Here is a 17,432-nt window from a genome sequence, read left to right as displayed (position 1 = left end):
GATGGCGTTGCTAGCCTACTGGGGTGGAGTGTTGTGGTGCTCATAGGTGCGTATACGCATGCATGGGAACAGTGAAAATGGCATCACCCAGCTACCCAGTCTCTAGTATCAAACTCTGTGCTCTCCCCGACCAGCAATCGCGCACCAGTCCTTTGTCCTCAGCTTCCATTCACTCCCTGCTTTTACGCTGTCTGTGACCAAGCCCCAGGTAGCACCTCCCTCCTGAGTTTTATCTCAGATGCAGCTGTGTTTCCCAACCCCTCACTTCTGAGGGACTGCAGCTTTGACCCGTTCTGCCCCTCTGTGGGAGGGTCTCACACAGCAATGACCGGGTGCCGGCTGCTCCCAGGAACGTTCAAGGGACCATGCTGCTGTTGATGCTCAGAGACTGTGGCTGAGTGCTAGCCTACCCCAGAAAAAGTTCACACGATCATGTGGCAGCCGTGTTTCAGAGATTATGGAAAATCACACCACACAGCTGGCACCAGGCTTCACTCCCAATGACCTTGTTCCAGCACCCGTGAATGTGGTTTTTCTCCCGGGTCCACTGGGGCCTTCGGGGGAGCCACACAGCCTCTACCAGATGTCCTCCCAGCAGGGGAACCGCCTCTCCCTGTGTGGCCCAAAGACCCTCAACTTCATTCTGCTCCTGGGGATTCGCCCTTCTCACCAGGGCACGACCAGGTATTGAGCTGTGGCGTTTCAGACTCTACACTCCCCCTGTTTATAGAGTCTTAATGGAATTTAAACCCTCTCCTTTTTCCTTTCTCCCTTTTTAGTTCAGTCCCTGCAGCTGTTTCCACTTTTCCACTTTCTCTCCAGGTGGTTTTTTTTTGGGGGGGGGTCCTTTTCCCGAACTCCCCCTCCACCCCTGTTCTCTCTCCATAAGCAAAAACAGCTCCCTGACCTCGGCGGCTTCTCTCTCCCCAAGTTCACCCCTGCGGGCTGCATACCTGTGGAATTCTGTGGTTCAGGTTGTGCAGATTGTTGTGTTAATCCTTAAACCAGCTTTCTACGTGTACAGGATGGTTTAGTGTTGATCTGGCTGTATTTCATGAATGTAAGACACAAAAAAACTTCCATGCTGTTCCACCATCTTGGCCCCTCTCCCTAGTGAATTAGTATTTTTAAAAGCTCCCAAGGAGATTCTAATACAATAGTTAAAATTAAGAATTGCTGGGATGGGAGAAGGGCACCAAACTCAGCCCTATGGACAAATGTTAATGGGCAAATAGACAAGGAGAGAAGAATCAACTTTATGCAAAGGCATGGAGATAATAGACCTCATGGCACATCAGGGGAATTGCAAATAGGTCTGTTGAGCTCAATATATGAAGAAAGGTAGATACAGTGAAAAAGGAGACTAGAGACATAGGCAGAAGGTAAATCATTATATGGTCTATGAAGGAGTTTGGACTTTATACTAAAGTCAATGGAAAACCAGTAGGAAAAAGACATGATCTCATTCCTCTTTTAGAAGAGACAGCTTCAGGTGCTGTGGAAGATAGAATAGAGGGACTAGAGAGGGGAAACCAATTAAGAGCCGTGCTAATCTAGGCAGGAAAGAGGGCCTGAACTAAAACAGTTAGGTAGAAGATAGGAAGGTAGGAGATATTAAAGGAAAAGATAATGAGGAGGCAGAATGGAGGCAGATAACTAGGAGGCAAACTAGGACAGTTGGACATGATAGACGAGAGAGTAAAAAAACTGTAAGGCTTATAATTTTCCTTATTTTGTATGTACTTTTGCTCATATGTTAGTGATGGATCTGTGCAGAATGAAACATTTCAGAGGTGGAGAGGAACAGCCTTTCATGGACTTGTTAACAACATACAATGTGGTTTGAACCTAGTCATTTCAAAATCAAAAGCTATCAAAATAATCAGGGACTATTTTACAATCCCTAAATGACTAAATTCCTGACATGCTTAAGGTCAAACATCTAACTAGCATTTCCACCCAATTTAGTGGGGACAGAATAAACTGCACTAAAACAAAGGTTTGAGAGATTTTAATTAACACAAATGGCTGTGCCTCGTCTTTAAATCTGTCCAAAGCAAGCGGAGTGAAAGCCTTCTAATCCTTCAGAGCTTCATCTGGCAGTGACCTCAGAAAAAAGATCCTCCCTCCTACATCATCAAACTTATTTCCTTTAGCTCTTTGTTGTTCTGTGTAGGTTTTTGATCCCAGAATTCTCTACAACATAGAAGGGCGGGGTGGGGGGAATCCAAAAAACAATTAAAACATCAAGTGCCCTGGCACCCACTTTACAAATCTCCTAAAAATATTAAATTAGAATGTACTTTAACAAATAAATTCTAAAAATCTACACCCACTATCTATGCAAGCCTTTAAAATAATTTTGAAAATGAAACTAGTTCTTACCACATTAGATTCGTTTTTGCTGGTAGTTAATCTGCTGGTAGTTGTAGTGTTCACAGTACCTGGTGGGAAACATTAGGAAAATGGGAGCTTTCTTTGAGGAAAAAAACCCAACAAAACAAAACCTGGTTTTATTTTGAGTTGTAAGGCTACTAACATTCATCACACATCACATATCATTGCATCACTGTAGAATGACTCTGGCATTAGCATTAATGTGGATTTTGTAATTGTGTTAGAAAACAACTTCAAACAGTATTTTTAGAGTTCAAGTGGCAAACCCTTCTCTGCTGAGGGCCCATGTCCCACGGAGGGAAGAAAATCATTTGAGGATTATATGCAAGTAGAAATAATTTTGAGAGCCTACAAAGCATATGTTTAATATAACTTTTACATGAAGAAATGGGATGATAAATTTTATATATATATATATATATATATATATATATATATATATATTTCAGATAACCCAGATACATATTCCATAAAAATGGCCAACTGTGGACAGTAGAGAACAACAAAAAAGATAAAGGTGGGCGAGGGGACAAAGAAAGGAGGCAGACAGAATGACAGGCATAGGCTGAGATGAAGAAGAAGAGAGCCAATAAAAAGCAGCGGGGCGGGGGGGAGGGGAAGAATTGTGGGGCGTTTAAGTAGGCTCTGTAGTGAGTCTGTCCTAGGTTAGGGTTGCCAGGATACCCAGTTAAGTTTGGATTTCAATAAACACTAAATATTTTTAGTATAAGCACGTTCCATGAAATATTTGGAACATGCTTATACTAAAACATTAATTATTTATCTGCAATTCAAACTTAACTGAACATCCTCTATTTGCTAAATATGATAACCCTATCCTAATAATCCTGCTGAGTTTCCTAAGTGTGTGATATTACAAAGTTTGGAAGCTATTGTCACTCATTGAAATAATCATAATATTAATAAAGGTACAGTTTATTTTTTTCAACCTTCAAAATTTATTTTTAGGAAGGAAGAATTTTATTCTCCCCTGGACTTCTGTGGGGTTTTATAGGAAGTGAAAAAATGACTTAGATTCAAAATTAACTTCATAACCTACTATAGGTAGTAGTAGTAACTATAGTAACTACTATGTAGTACTACTATAACAGAAACCTAACTTTGACATTCAAAGTTCGAGTTGGGTTGCCTGGGTGGCTCAGTAAGTTAAATGTCTGACCCTTGATTTTGGCTCAGGTCATGATCCTAGGGTCATAGGATTGAGCCCTGAGTTGGGCTCATGCTGAGCATGTAGCCTACTTAAGATTCTCTCTCTCACTCTACCTCTGCCCCTCTCCCCCACTTGCGTGAGTCCTCTCTATAAAACAAAACAAAATAAAATAAAGTAAAATAACAAAATCCACAAAAGGTTCAAGTTGCCTCAAAGCTTTAAAAAGCCCATATTTAGGGGTGCCTGGTTGGCTCAGTTGGTTAAGCTTCCTTCCGACTTTTGAGGTTGGCTCAGTCAATATCTCATGGCTCCTGAGTTCGAGCCCAATGTCAGGTTCTGCACTCACAGCATGGAGCCTGCTTGGAATTCTCTCTATATCCCTCTCTCTCTCTGCCTCTACCTTGCTTGCGCTCTCTCTCTTTCTTAAAATAAATAAACAAACCTAAAAACATATTTATCAAGGACCCAGATTTGAGCTGTGGGTTTCTGACTCTGTTTTCCAGCATTTTAGCTTAACATTATTTGGCAGCACTTACTGGAGTATATGTCAGCCATCAGGAAGAGTAATACTAAAGTGAAGTAAAGGTTAAAGCCAGGAAGAATGACTTGCTTTAAGAACAGAGAGAGTTATAGAATAAATAAGGTCTCAAGAGTATTCATTTCCCACCTCACTGGGCTTTCATCTGAATTTATAAGTGTAGCAAAATATTCACATCCAACCTTCAGCCTCTTCTCAAAAGAACTCAAGGAAATGCCAAGAGTATGAGTTCAGTGGGGAGAGGAGGTGGAGGGGAGGAGAGAAAAGAAGTCTGTCAGAATCAAATGTCTTATCGTCAGTTATATTATTGCCGAAGATAAACTTCCTCTTTAAACTACCAGCAGGCATGATGGAAAAGTCAGCTGAATTGAAAGATTATTTCATGCCTGTGCTTTCTAAGATACATGGCTGCCAAAGACCACGAACTGTTCTCTTGACTCTACAGAGTCTGGGGAAGGACTGTTCCATAGCCTGGGTCAAATTGTAATTTTACACTGGTGGGAAAGCAAATCCCTTTACATGTGACCCATGTCCATAAGGACTTCACTCGGTCTAAAATGTTTTTCTCTTCTATAAGCCTAGGCGAGGCGGAATGCCAAACAGATTAGATTGACAAAGGTAATGCTATATATAACCAGGGCCTCAAGAGGGTTTGCAAGTATGGATTGCGTAAAGTACAACAAACTAATATTAACACAAGATTGTATCTTGCCAACCAAATAGATCACACCACTGCAACACAGCCAACCAGCACACAGGACAGTTTATGTGGGAGGAGGGATTCTTGGCCAAGAGTAGTGGGAGAAACCTTTTTTCTATTTGGAAATGCCTAGAACAGAAGGGCCTATACCCTGATTTGCTGGGAGGTGTGTCCAAAATGACACTTCATCCTTTAAGACAGGTTTGTGAAATTCAATTCTTTTGAAACTAGAGGAAAATGAACTGTATCTAGGAACAGTATTAAGGACTTAAACTTCAAAAAATCAACACCGTATACAATTGCCCAACTCATTTTATAATTCAGTGTCCCAATTACCTGACTTTTCTGTGGTGGAAAGAAACAGTATTAGATAGGGATTGTGGAGGAAGTGGACAGTGGATGTATTTGGAATGGAGGGAACTCTAGTTCAAGGCATAGAATAATAGGTAAGGATTGCACAGCAGAATATGGAGTTTATTAAGGTCTAATCAAGGCTGCCAGTAATACACCTCAGTGCAGAGCATGGAAGAAAACATCAATAGTTTTTTTTTTCATTTGATATATAAATGTAGCACATTTTGTCCTAAGAGTAATAGAAGGCCAATCTCTCTGACGATATTTCAGGTTTCCTGAATTACCACTATTTGTGGACTAGAAGCCTGGATGTGATTGGTGCCACCTACTGGGTTAAATGAAGAATTACAAACTGTGAACCTATTTTGAACTGTTTCCTTTACTACTAAACAAATTACCCTTAGGGAGTATGAGTCTTCATTGGGACGATTACATATTAAAAAGTTGATAAGTTCAGATTTAAATCATACCTTTTAGATGTGGAAGGGTCATGAGATATCATATGCTTTAACACTGGCATTTTCTGCACATTTTAGGAGATGAACTTTGGAGATGGAGTCAGAAGCCTGGCTTTTCTGAACTAGTTTTTTGTCCCATGATACCTACCCTAGAGAGTTATTGTGAGCATTACCCAAAACCACATGTTTTCAATATGCTCTATAATATGTTTTGACTGTCTTAGGCAAAGAAAAAACTGAAACTAAATGACTTGCCTGGGTAATTTAACTGTTTAGCCTCAGAATAAGGCCTGTGGCTCATATATCTGACTGTAAAACCAGAGCTTTTCTATTAAAGTACTGTTTCCAGAAATTTGATGGTGGGATGATTTTGAATGGCAACTGAAATAAATTTAGGAGGTGCTAGAACACAGCATTAAATACTATATAAATCACAGTGAAAAAATTACTCCCTTTTCAGTTCTTCAAACTCGATTGCATCAAGGAGAAATTTTCGGTTTGGTGCAGGTTTGCTTTAAAACTCCCTACACCATGCTAATCTCACTTCCTAATAAAGATAAAACGGACCTCAGGCTTTAGTATCTGGTTAGAACATTAAAATCTTGTTTTCAGTATACTTATTAAGTTTACTTTCTATTATGGAAAACTATTATTGGTTTTCCACTTAAAATAGGAATTTTGGGGCGCTTAGGTGGTTCAGTAGGTTGAGCCTCGGACTCTTGATTTACAGCTCAGGTCATAAACTTGTGGCTTGTAGTTTCGGTGTAGGGCCAGGTTCCGTGCTGGCAGTGAAGAGTCTGCTTGGGATTCTTTCTCTGTCACTCCCCTTTCCCCTCTCCTTTCCCTGCCTCCTCCACTCTATGCATGCGTGCACTCTCTTAAATAAATAAACTTAAAAAAATAATAAAACAGTAATAGTAACTTTATTTTCCAGGAATGCATTAGGAAATTAAGGAAGTCAATCTAAACAGAACATACTGAATAAAAAATAGACTAAGGGAATTTGGGAAACACTGAGCATGACTAAACCGTATCACATCACTGTTGATAATGTTATCTTAACATAATTACTTTAAAAATCCCTCTATGAAGAAAACTAATGGTTCTTTTGTTCTTTTTTCAATAATCAAACAAATAAGTCAACATAAACAAAATCTAGGACTCAGATTTCAGATCCCCTTAGGCTCAAATAAACCCAAAGATTTTGTGTTATGTGGGTGTTAGAAAATGAAACTGGCCTATAACCAGTGTTCAGTGAATGCACAATCAGTAAGACAGAGCAGTAATGGGTCACACATGCCTGTAGCTACTTTCATTTGTGGTAACTGGAAATTTAGTGCCCTATCACTTAATTCTCCAGAAGCATAAAGAGGAGATAAGAGAAAAGAGGGTACGATCTGTGGGCTGCCTTAGTCCAAAGTTCAAAGATTCAACGTTCTGCAAGGAAGGAAAAAAAAAATCTCCATAGGGTGATTGAATCAAATGGAACCCTTCACTATTTACTAATCTTGACTTGATTTGAATCTGGAGCTAAAAGATTTTAAACTCCTTACTCTAAGATCCTTTGAAATGACCTTCAGCTAATTTTAAAGTAAAACAAGAATCTGTCCTTCTCATACCCTCTTCTCCTCCATCTTTTAAATTTATACCTTGATGACTTTATATTGCTTCTGATTGTATTCTAGGTTCTTATTGGAGAAGAAAATCTCAAGCTTTCTGTTTCCAATTCTTATCAAGCAATAGTTAAAAGAAAAAATATAAGTAGAACATGGGTTAAAGGATGGGTAGTAGATCCAGCCATCTAGATTTTGTAAATTTTATCTATGGGCCAAGTCAGACTAATAGTGTGCTGTGCACATGGACCAAATCATCTTGAACTGACCCATTGCTTTTTAAAAATTTCAGATTGATAATTTTTTTATTATATTGTGCCAACAAAGATAAGAAACAGGCTAGGAAATTTAGATTCTGAATTCACCTTAGAAATATTGTTGAGGACATTAGCTACTATAACATATGTAGAGTATCCCATCTCCATGGAAGAGAAATTTCTCTCTGGTCTCAGTACTAGTAAAATCTATATTTCTTCTGAGCAATTGGTTTATTATTATTTTGTGGACAATGTAAACCCATGTTTCTTTTTCTGGGAAATCCAGAACCAAGTTTGAAGCCTGCTTCTACCAACTATATATAATACTTTCATCATGTATTTTCATGTATTTACCTGGCTTCAACTTATTTTCTCTTTGATTTGATTTACTCATATATTTATTTAATCATATATGCTCTGTGTGATTTTATCAGCTGTTCAAGCCCTTAATAGAATAAGATTGAGAAGAAATTAGAGATATACATACTGATACCAATACTAATAAAACATTGTCATCCCCTAACCATGATTTCTCACTGCATGTGTCTTTTTTAAAATAGAATTCAGATTCCACACAGGAGCATCTGTACTAAGTATTTTCCCATTCTTAAGTAGACTGGTATATTCATGGGGGGTAATTTTATTATCTTGTTTCACAATTACATATATTCCGTACATTCTTTTGTATATATTACATGTTATACGTAATTAATTAAAAAATATATAATTTAAATTATAAAAATAATTTAAATTAAAAAATAGAGTTCAGATTCATAGATCCCTGAAAATTTAAGAACCTTTTCTCCTGTCCCTCAAAAGCTATTCTTTTATTTTTATTAAAAAAATTTTTTTAAGTGTATTCCCTCTTGAGAGAGAGAGAGACAGAGCACGAGCAGGGGAGGGGTAGAGAGATTGAGAGGGAGACACAGAATCTGAAGCAGGCTCCAGGCTCTGAGCTGTCAGGACAGAGCCCAACACGGGGCTCGAACTCACAAACCATGAGGTCATGATTGGAGCCGAAGTTGGACACTTAACTGACTGAGACACCCAGCTGCCCCTATTCTTTTCTTTTTCTTTTTTTTTATGGTAAAATATACTGTTTTCTCTAATGATGCCATAAATTCTTTGGGAGGGGGGAGGAAACACTGAAAATCTCAGAGAAAAATCTGGATTGGCAAAACTCACACCCATTGTCAGATGGCTATCTCTTTGGCCTCCTGTTCTGAAACAGCAGAGTCTATTCCAACAAGATTCATGATATCAAACCCCAATAATTCCTAGGAAAATGGAGGAAGTGGGGAGGAAACTAATTTTATCAGCTGTCAACTGTGTATCAACTACATATACTAAGTACATAATATGTAATTTAGTCTTTACGAAAGAAAATTCATTTTCTCCAGAGGAATCCTTACTTTACCAGAGCTTCTGAGAAATAATAATGATAGTTATAAAACTTATTATGTCACTACTAACATTTAATTTACTGTGTGCCAGGCATTGTGGTAATCACTTTTCAAGGAATGGAATTTTCAATGTAAACTAAAATAAAACCTCCACATGTATACCGATACTTTACCTACCTCGAGACCCAGGAAGATTAAAATATGCTTGCTTTGGCCCCAAATTCTGCTGTAAGTTAGTGACAATTTCAGGTCATTGGCCTTCTGGTAGTTCTTCAAGGCTTCAATTCTCAACTCAATCATTTTGCCATTAAAGCCATTCTACAGGAGAACATTTTTCAGAGCTACACATATAGTATTGGCTTCTCTAAACCACCTGTTACTTGAAACCTTTTTACTCAGAAGTTTAAAATGATCCCATCATGCTCAGTCCTTAAAGTCGGGCAGAAAGTATTTGTGATTCCCCCCACCCCCACTTCAAATAGAACAAAATCAAGACTAAAGGAAAAAAAAATGTATTTATCTTAAGCTATTCAAGGTGAAGCTGGAGATAGGTTTCCACAGCAATCTCGCCATGGAACATTTCTTTTAGCAGGATAATTGGTAATCCAGAGGAGGGCATAGGGATTACTATTATGAAACTAAAAGATGTTGTATTATTTGAGTGAAACTGTATCCCATGTCCAACCTTGGAAGATCTTAGTACCTGAAGGATGTTGGCTTGTTCCTGATACCCGACCCATTCCATTTTCCTCTGTGGCTTTTCCTGGTGGAAGAAAGAGCTTCTGGGTGACAAAATAAATTGAGATCAGAAATCAGCGTTCTCAAAATGCTGCAAAGACTTCGTAGCCAAAGTATGCTGTCATAGATTCACTAATAAATTGGTTTCAACTGCACAGTCCTTCTTGTAGCCCTCATCGGTACAATCCATGCTCTAAAAGCTAAAAGCTAAATGAATAGAATCAATTTTTATGAATAAATTTGTTGTGAGAAGATTAGATACAAGCATAATATCCCTAAATAAATGTTCAAAAACAAATTAGCTATTATTTTGACATCACATAGTTATTGTGGAGTTACATTGTTGGTATAGTTTCTCCCACTTTGCCCTCGTTAACGTTATTTCCCCTAAACTTGCAATGCCACTCTGATTCAAATATAATATCCCAAAGGAACCACATCTCCTATAAAATTTGTATCAGTTTCAGGAGGATACTAATACATTATTAAAAATCTCCATTCTATCACCTCTAAAAGCCCCTACCATTCAGAAAGATCACACTACCTTCTTTTTCTCTTTCACTTTCTCTGCACATGATGTCTCCAGTTCATTCTTGGTCTTCCTAGGTGAGGAGGGGGTTTTGGGAACCTGGGATATAAGAAGAGAGCTAAAGGAAGAGAAGGTCCCGGGAAAGAAGTACAATGTCTCAGCCAACAGTAAATCCAACACACATATGCTCAAGGCCCAGATCCCGCCTATTTGCCTGCCCAAACTAGCCCTGATTGTCAACAGGCTGTTTCCAGCAGTGTGACATCAACAACCCTGAAATTCTAAGTAACATGTAGTCCACTTGCCTTCTCATCCTGCAAGTCTGCTTTGTTTTTTATCTGCGGTGCTTTTTGTTGATCACCAAGTTCTTCTGTGTCGAATGTCTGTAGAGAGACGTTTTGGCAAAGCTTTAAATTAGTGGGAATTAGTGAGGGAAGTGGAAAACCAATGTAAGTCAAGGTTTTTTGGTTTCTGCCAGTCAGGAAACTGTCAGGGTTCAACCAGAAAAGTGTACTACCAAATGGGGTTCAGGATGGAACAAGTCCTTCTATTTGGTCTCTTTAGTGTAACTTATAACAATAAAACCTATTAACTGTACCCTTATTATAAGCCATCAGTACTGTAAGCTACTTGCACATTTCTTTACTTATTTACAATATGCTACTACATTACAAACATTCTCATTTAAGCCTCACAGGACTATTTTTACTTCCATCTTTTCCAACGAGGAAAAGATATTTGAAGAGGCTAAGTCATTTGTTTAGGGTCACACAGCTACAAAAGTACAGAGCTGGAATTTGAAGCAGATCTTGTGAACCCTGAAGCTTATGTTCTTAACCCCTGACCATACTGTTTTTCTCTCTCCACTTTCTGCTGTCTAAAACTATGGGTAGGGAAAGCCAATCACAAGCTAACATACAGGGACATCCCTTTTAAAATCTTTGAGAGCTTTGAAGAAGCTGGATTTTCATAGACGAATTGTGCTGGCATAGTTCTTATCACAAGGACTCAAAAACAGAAGAACTAAAACTGACAATTCACAGAACTGATTTGTAGCTACCTCTGAGAAGTAGGAGCAGATCTCAGGTCAAGATGCAAGACTTGATGGTATCCTGATTATTTGTGGAAAGTTAATATGAAAAAAGCAGTCAGAGATCACACTACACACTGTTTATATCACAAGACACAATCTATTCTTCTAGTCTTCTAGTCTGTGAAAAAGCACTCAAATCCCAACGACTTAGACTACAAAGGAACATCCACTCCCACCTGGTTTCCCAGCAAAAGGCCCTACTATTATATATTAGGCAATGCTGTGATTGTTGCAAAATCATAGAAGAATTAGAATTAGGTATTTATTCATTCATTCATCCAACTTACATTTATTGTCTACTATGTTCTAAGCATTGTGCTACATGCTAAGGATTCAGAGATGAACAAAGCAATCAAGAAACTGGAGGAGCTTGTATTCCAGAGGGGGTCAGGGAGATAAGAAACAAGTATAATCATAATTAATAATAATAATAATAAAATAAAAATAATAAGTTTAATTATAAAAAGTGCTATGGAGGACATGAATAGAGTTATATAATAGAAAGTGAGGAAGGGGTGCCCTATTTTATTTATTTCTTAAATTTTTTTTTTAATGTTTATTTATTTTTGAGAGAGAGAGAGAGAGAGAGAAGGAGGAAGGGCCAGAGAGAGAGGGAGACACAGAATCTGAAGCAGGCTCCAGGCTTCAAGCTGTCAGCACAGAGCCCGACGCAGGGCTGGAACTCAGGGACCACGAGATCATGACCTGAGCCAAAGTCAGACCCCCAACCGACCAAGCCACCCAGGTGCCCCGGGGTGCCCTATTTTAGATAGAGTGAACAAGGAGGACCTCCCTGAGGAGGTGACATTTAAGCAGAGACCTGAAGCATGAATATGAGCCAACCAAAAGAAATAGTATTATAGGCCAGGGTAAAGCAAAAGCCTTGAGATAGGAAGAGTCTGGGCATGTTTGAGAATCCATAAGGAGGCCCGTGTGGGTTGCATAGAAAGTAAGGGGAAGACTTCTATGAGAAGAGAGAGGCAGGCAACAGCCACATTATGCCACAATAAGGAGCAGCTATAAATGGTTTCCATAAGAATAACGACGTGGTTTGATTATTTCAAAAATATCACTCTGGCTGCTGTGCGAAGGATGGATTGGAAGGAGGCAAGGATGGAAGCCGGGACATGACAAAATGAGAATGGGGACCAGAGGAGAGGGAAGTTCTTTGCATTAGGGTCTGTAAGACAATTCTATCAAGAGATCCTTAGAGGCACACCTTGTTCCATAGCATCTCCATTTCCTTCCGAAGCATCTTGTTTTTCCTTTCCTGTTGGGGGTGGGGAGGAAACCAAACAAACAGAAACGTGTTTGTCCAGTCATTAAAGTGAAATTGGAAGAAATTATAAATAATGAGGGGAAAGGGATGGGGACACAGGTATAAAACAAACCATAAAGGAAGGCAATAAATAGACCTAGCTCAAAATCCAGGAACATGAGAGATGAGTTTGATGATGATGATAATAAAAAAATAATAATGATTTTTAATAATAACTATAATTATGGTAATCATAGTATGATATCAACAGAAATGTGTTCCTCACACAACACTTAAGATGTTCTGATCATACAGAAGTTTCTCTGGGGCTTAGACCACTAATTTATAATTTTTAAGATCCTTTACCTTGTTGGTTTTTTAAACTCTTATGAGTCTCCTGAAGCAAACTATTTCTTTTATTTTACTTTGGTATTTTCTATTCTTTCTGAAATGTGAAGGGTTAATATGCTTGTATTACTAACCCCTAAATGAAAAGTTTTTAAGAGTCAAAAAGAAATAGAATTTTTGCTACCAAGTCTTGAATTTGCCCAACATTTCATCTGACCCCTTTCTAGATGAAGGAGATAGGAGTATTGGAGCCTCAGATGCTAGAGATGAACTGTCTTTCCTTCCACATCTGATGGTAGTAATTGAGTTGAGCCCTGTTCAGGAGGCAATTCCCTGAAATGCCCACCAACCTCTTACCAGATTCTGCTTCATCTCCTCTGCTTCCTTAATGAGCTCCATGACTGAGGATTCTTCACTCCCCTTTCCTGCCATGATCTGCCTCATGATCTGTAGACTAGAATGAAAAGACGTCACAAAACATAATACTTCCTAAAGGGTAGTATTAATACTCTGCAAGCAGTCAGAAAGCGTTCTGTCAAGGGAGAGAGATGGGTGCCGAAGTCATAGGAATTACAGAATTCCTTCTGGACATAGTAGCTCTCTATAGGATGATTTTATTCCCAATCGACATTTGCCTCAGCTATGTGCTCTAAAATGAATTCTGTGTCCAACAATGCTCAAAACTTAGGCCTCCAACAGCCAGTGAGACTCTTCTTTACTCCTTCAGAAAAATATTTTGGTGTATGGCTTTTGGGGTAGAAAGGGTGTTTTGCCCCTGTGAAGAAGGAGTTCATAGAATCTGTTGACTTCAGCATAAATCCAAGAATTATGTCCTACACCATCTCTGTTGGTATTGCTTCTCCATGTGAAAGACATTTGAGTTAGTTGGGGAAACCACTTATATCCTTATGGTAGCTCTCAGAGAATCCAAGCCATCAAGAAGTTTCTAACAAAATCTGAATCAATACCAAGTGAGTCAAAGACTCTCTATTCTTTAAAAACATTAATTTATGCTTATGTTTATGGTACTTTTTCCTCCTTAATTGTAAGCAGCGAAGCAAGCCTTTGTGTTCTCTTGCCCTGAGAGACGTTTATTTCTGCATTGTAAGCAGCTGGTGCTTGATCACAACTTTCTGCCTGGCTTTTGCTCTCCAAAAGTCGGGGCTCCCTGAGATGCTTACTGTAAGGGTAGAGAATGAAGGTAGATCCATTAAGGTGAGATTCTTTGAGACTGGAAAGGAAACAAAGTTGGTGGGTCCCAAGAACAGTGAGTGCTCTAGTTAAGAGTTGAGACCTTATCTGCCTAGCATATTAAAGAGGCCAGACCTCCAGAAGACTCCTAGGCCCAGAAAATTTTTCTATTTCACTGCTTTGCATGGGAAGGGCAGAGTCATCTACCCTAAAGTGATTCCACAAACATGTATAAGGAGCTATCAGTGTAACCATGATAGACTGATGATACTAAAGGCTCTTCTCTGTTTCTCGGGTGGGCATCCTAGGGAAGAAGGGGGATACCTGTAGCTCCTTGAGATGAGGGCTGAGTCATATGCAATTTTACTAAAAGTAAATAAAAGATTACTTGCCACTGATTTGTGGCTACAAATTCTTTATCTATTATAGCTAAATGTCTAAACCTTTTTAAAAATGTAAATAATCATTGTTAATCCTATGGATTAAAGTTCTCCAGCTTTTTCCCCTCTAGGAAATCCTGAGTAGGGAGCCCTTACCTTCTCTGTTTTTCTTCCAAGTTAGACATCAACTTCTGGAATAAGAGATTGTTCTTATCTTCAAGAGGTTTTAGGATCTCTAACAGTTCCTGCTTCCTTAGCTTTAAGTCCTCATTCAATTCCTTCAAGTAGTTGTCATCTATTTTGGAACATCTGTGGGAAGAATAATATCTGTCTTTAGCCTAGGTTAATAATAGAGACTCTCCTTTCCCTTCTGGATAGTTACCACTTGGCATCTGTTCAAGGCTCACCTTACTTTTGAGGGCAAGTAAGATCCTGAAGGGTTTGAACCACTTGTCATCTTGAAGGGAAATTTCTACTCTAAGAATAGAGATGTCTTCTTGAAAATACGTGCCTTCTTGTTCCATTCAGTCAGGTCATCATTTTTCTGCTGCTGTTCTTGAAACGTCTGTTGCATTGGACTGGTTTTAGCTGCAGCTTGAGTCACAATGGCCCTAAGACCACAGAATCAACAGGTCTTTTAAGTAACTCCAACATCAGAGACAGCTTGTTGACTGAAAATACTGTTAGATACATCTGATCAATTCTTTCCTTAGGTTTAACCAATGCCCAAAGTTTTATCCTGAAGTCTTTGATTGAATGAGGCAGAGAATCAGAACACATCTATATTATGGAATTCCTAGAAAACAGTGGCTGGTCAAAAATAACTCACTAACACCACCTTCCATGCCAAGTAACCTCAATTAAAAGTCTACTACATACTGTCCAGATTCTGTGAGTAAGGAAAATATAAATACAGAGCATCTACCTTCTGAGGGTCTTAGGAGAAGAGAAAAACCTCTAAGAGACATTTTTGAAAAATAAAGGCCAAACTGGCAAATATAACCTATGGATATAATAGTGAGCAATATATGAGCTAACTATCATTATTTTCCTATCTTCAAAACTTGATATACTACAGGGCAAGAGAGAATAATACTGGACACATAGCAAGAGACATAATTTGTGAAAAATCCATACTATCGGTATGTCCTTCCACAGCCAGGCTTTTTCCTGAGAGACTGCAAATTTATACTTACTTCCAGATTCTGATTCGGCCTCCATTTTTCTTCCCTTGCTAGAACCACATTTCTCCTAGACTAAGATTTTCTGTCTTCATCTATGTAACTTAGTGAGCAGAAAATAACCCAAAGAGTCACACATTTGTTTCTTCAAGCCCTTTATTTTTTTTTATTTTTTATTTTTTTCTTCAAGCCCTTTAAACACAGCTTTAGGGCAATATTTTTAGTGATGTTCTCAAATATGAATTAAGTCATGTCAATTTCAAGTATTGACTGAGCATTTCTGGGCATCTTCTATGGGCATCCTCCAGAGTAACTTAACCTCTTTGTGTTTTGGGAAACCTTAAAGGCAGAATATTGTAGTGGAAATAACACAAGATTTAGTTCATTGATCTTGGTTTGAATCTTGGCTTCACTGTGAGAAGTGAGCTGACTGTGAGCAAGTTACCAAATTCTCTGAGCCTCAGGTCCCATTTTTGTAAAAATGAGAATGGCAAAAGGTTTGAGTGAGAATTGACTATATTATATGAAGTTCCTGGCTCATGTCAGGTGTTTACTTTTTCATGTGTTTTTGGTTGTTATGGGTTTAGGGATTGTTTAATGCCCTAAGCAATACAAAATACAAAAAAGGCTGATTTATATGAGGCTGATGAAACTTAAACTTCAGAGCCCTTTATCTTTACAAACTTCTCTCAAAGGCTCCATACCTCATTTTATATCCATAATTTTCTATTCTCTTTTTAGAAAGAGGGAAATCTCCAAAATATGTATACTTCAGGGTCCCAAAAAACCTGGATCTGCACCTGGTTGGATCTGATAAATATTTCCTATCAGGATCTTCTACAGCAAACCTTCTTAGGCAGTCTCTACAAATACATTTTCTTTTTTTTTTAAATTTTTTTTTCAACGTTTATTTATTTTTGGGACAGAGAGAGACAGAGCATGAACGGGGGAGGGGCAGAGAGAGAGAGGGAGACACAGAATCAGAAACAGGCTCCAGGCTCCGAGCCATCAGCCCAGAGCCTGACGCGGGGCTCCAACTCACGGACCGTCAGATCGTGACCTGGCTGAAGTCGGACGCTTAACCGACTGCGCCACCCAGGCACCCCTACAGATACATTTTCTAAAGCAAATATGTGTCACTTGTATGTTTTGTATGATAGCTAGTATAATATGACATTAAATTAGAACAGTCATATCAGATGAAGCACAATGTAATTCACACTGGTTGTCTTAAGAGTTTCCATGAAAAGTTTGGATTTAATGAGGGTGAACAAACTAGCTAAAAGAAGGAACTAAGTGGACTTATTACTAATAGTTTTTTTAGACTGTAGATGTAGGTGGTATCAAATAGTAGAGAACAATAATGGCATTGATACTAAAGCAGAGCCTCTTTAAATTTCATGTCTTAATGTTTGGTTGGCAGAATAATGTTAGAATTTTAAAACACTTAATGGACAGGCAGCATCCAACTCACCTTCCTTTGTGTCCTTGCTTGCAAATGATTGAACAGGGAAGAACATTTGCTATTCTGACATCAGAATATGTTCTTTTCAGTGGCCAATCAGCACCTTTTATTCCCTAACATTCCGATGCCCATTTCTCCAACTTGTAATCTGACTTCAAGAATATTTGTCTTGTAATAATGTATACATTAAAAGAGCTTAAAATCAAAAACTAGTATTGAATGGATAATTGATAGACTACATTAACTCTGGGACAGAGGTAGGGAGGGTGAAGCTATAGATGACTGTTGGAAATTGAAAGGAGGGAAGTTGAACACTGATTTTTCCTGCAGTAGAAAGTTAAGTCATCTGTTGATTGAG

At 38.6% G+C, this 17,432-nt stretch overlaps 1 protein-coding gene across 1 annotated transcript; it reads right to left on the bottom strand.

The window, feature by feature from the left end:
- Nucleotides 1-1,995: 1,995 nt before the first annotated feature.
- Nucleotides 1,996-17,114, bottom strand: CCDC196 (coiled-coil domain containing 196). Its single transcript, XM_047863478.1, is given in 12 exon segments — nt 1,996-2,196; nt 2,386-2,444; nt 9,069-9,125; nt 9,128-9,209; nt 9,595-9,654; nt 10,174-10,257; nt 10,464-10,541; nt 12,471-12,521; nt 13,215-13,311; nt 14,585-14,737; nt 14,836-15,039; nt 17,084-17,114. Coding segments are annotated over 11 exon segments (891 nt in total). The 5' UTR covers nt 14,886-15,039; nt 17,084-17,114; the 3' UTR covers nt 1,996-2,076.
- Nucleotides 17,115-17,432: the final 318 nt, after the last annotated feature.

Source organism: Prionailurus viverrinus, chromosome B3 (genome assembly GCF_022837055.1).
Source record: "Prionailurus viverrinus isolate Anna chromosome B3, UM_Priviv_1.0, whole genome shotgun sequence".
NCBI lineage: Eukaryota > Metazoa > Chordata > Mammalia > Carnivora > Felidae > Prionailurus > Prionailurus viverrinus.
This window is presented reverse-complemented; position numbering and strand designations above follow the sequence as displayed.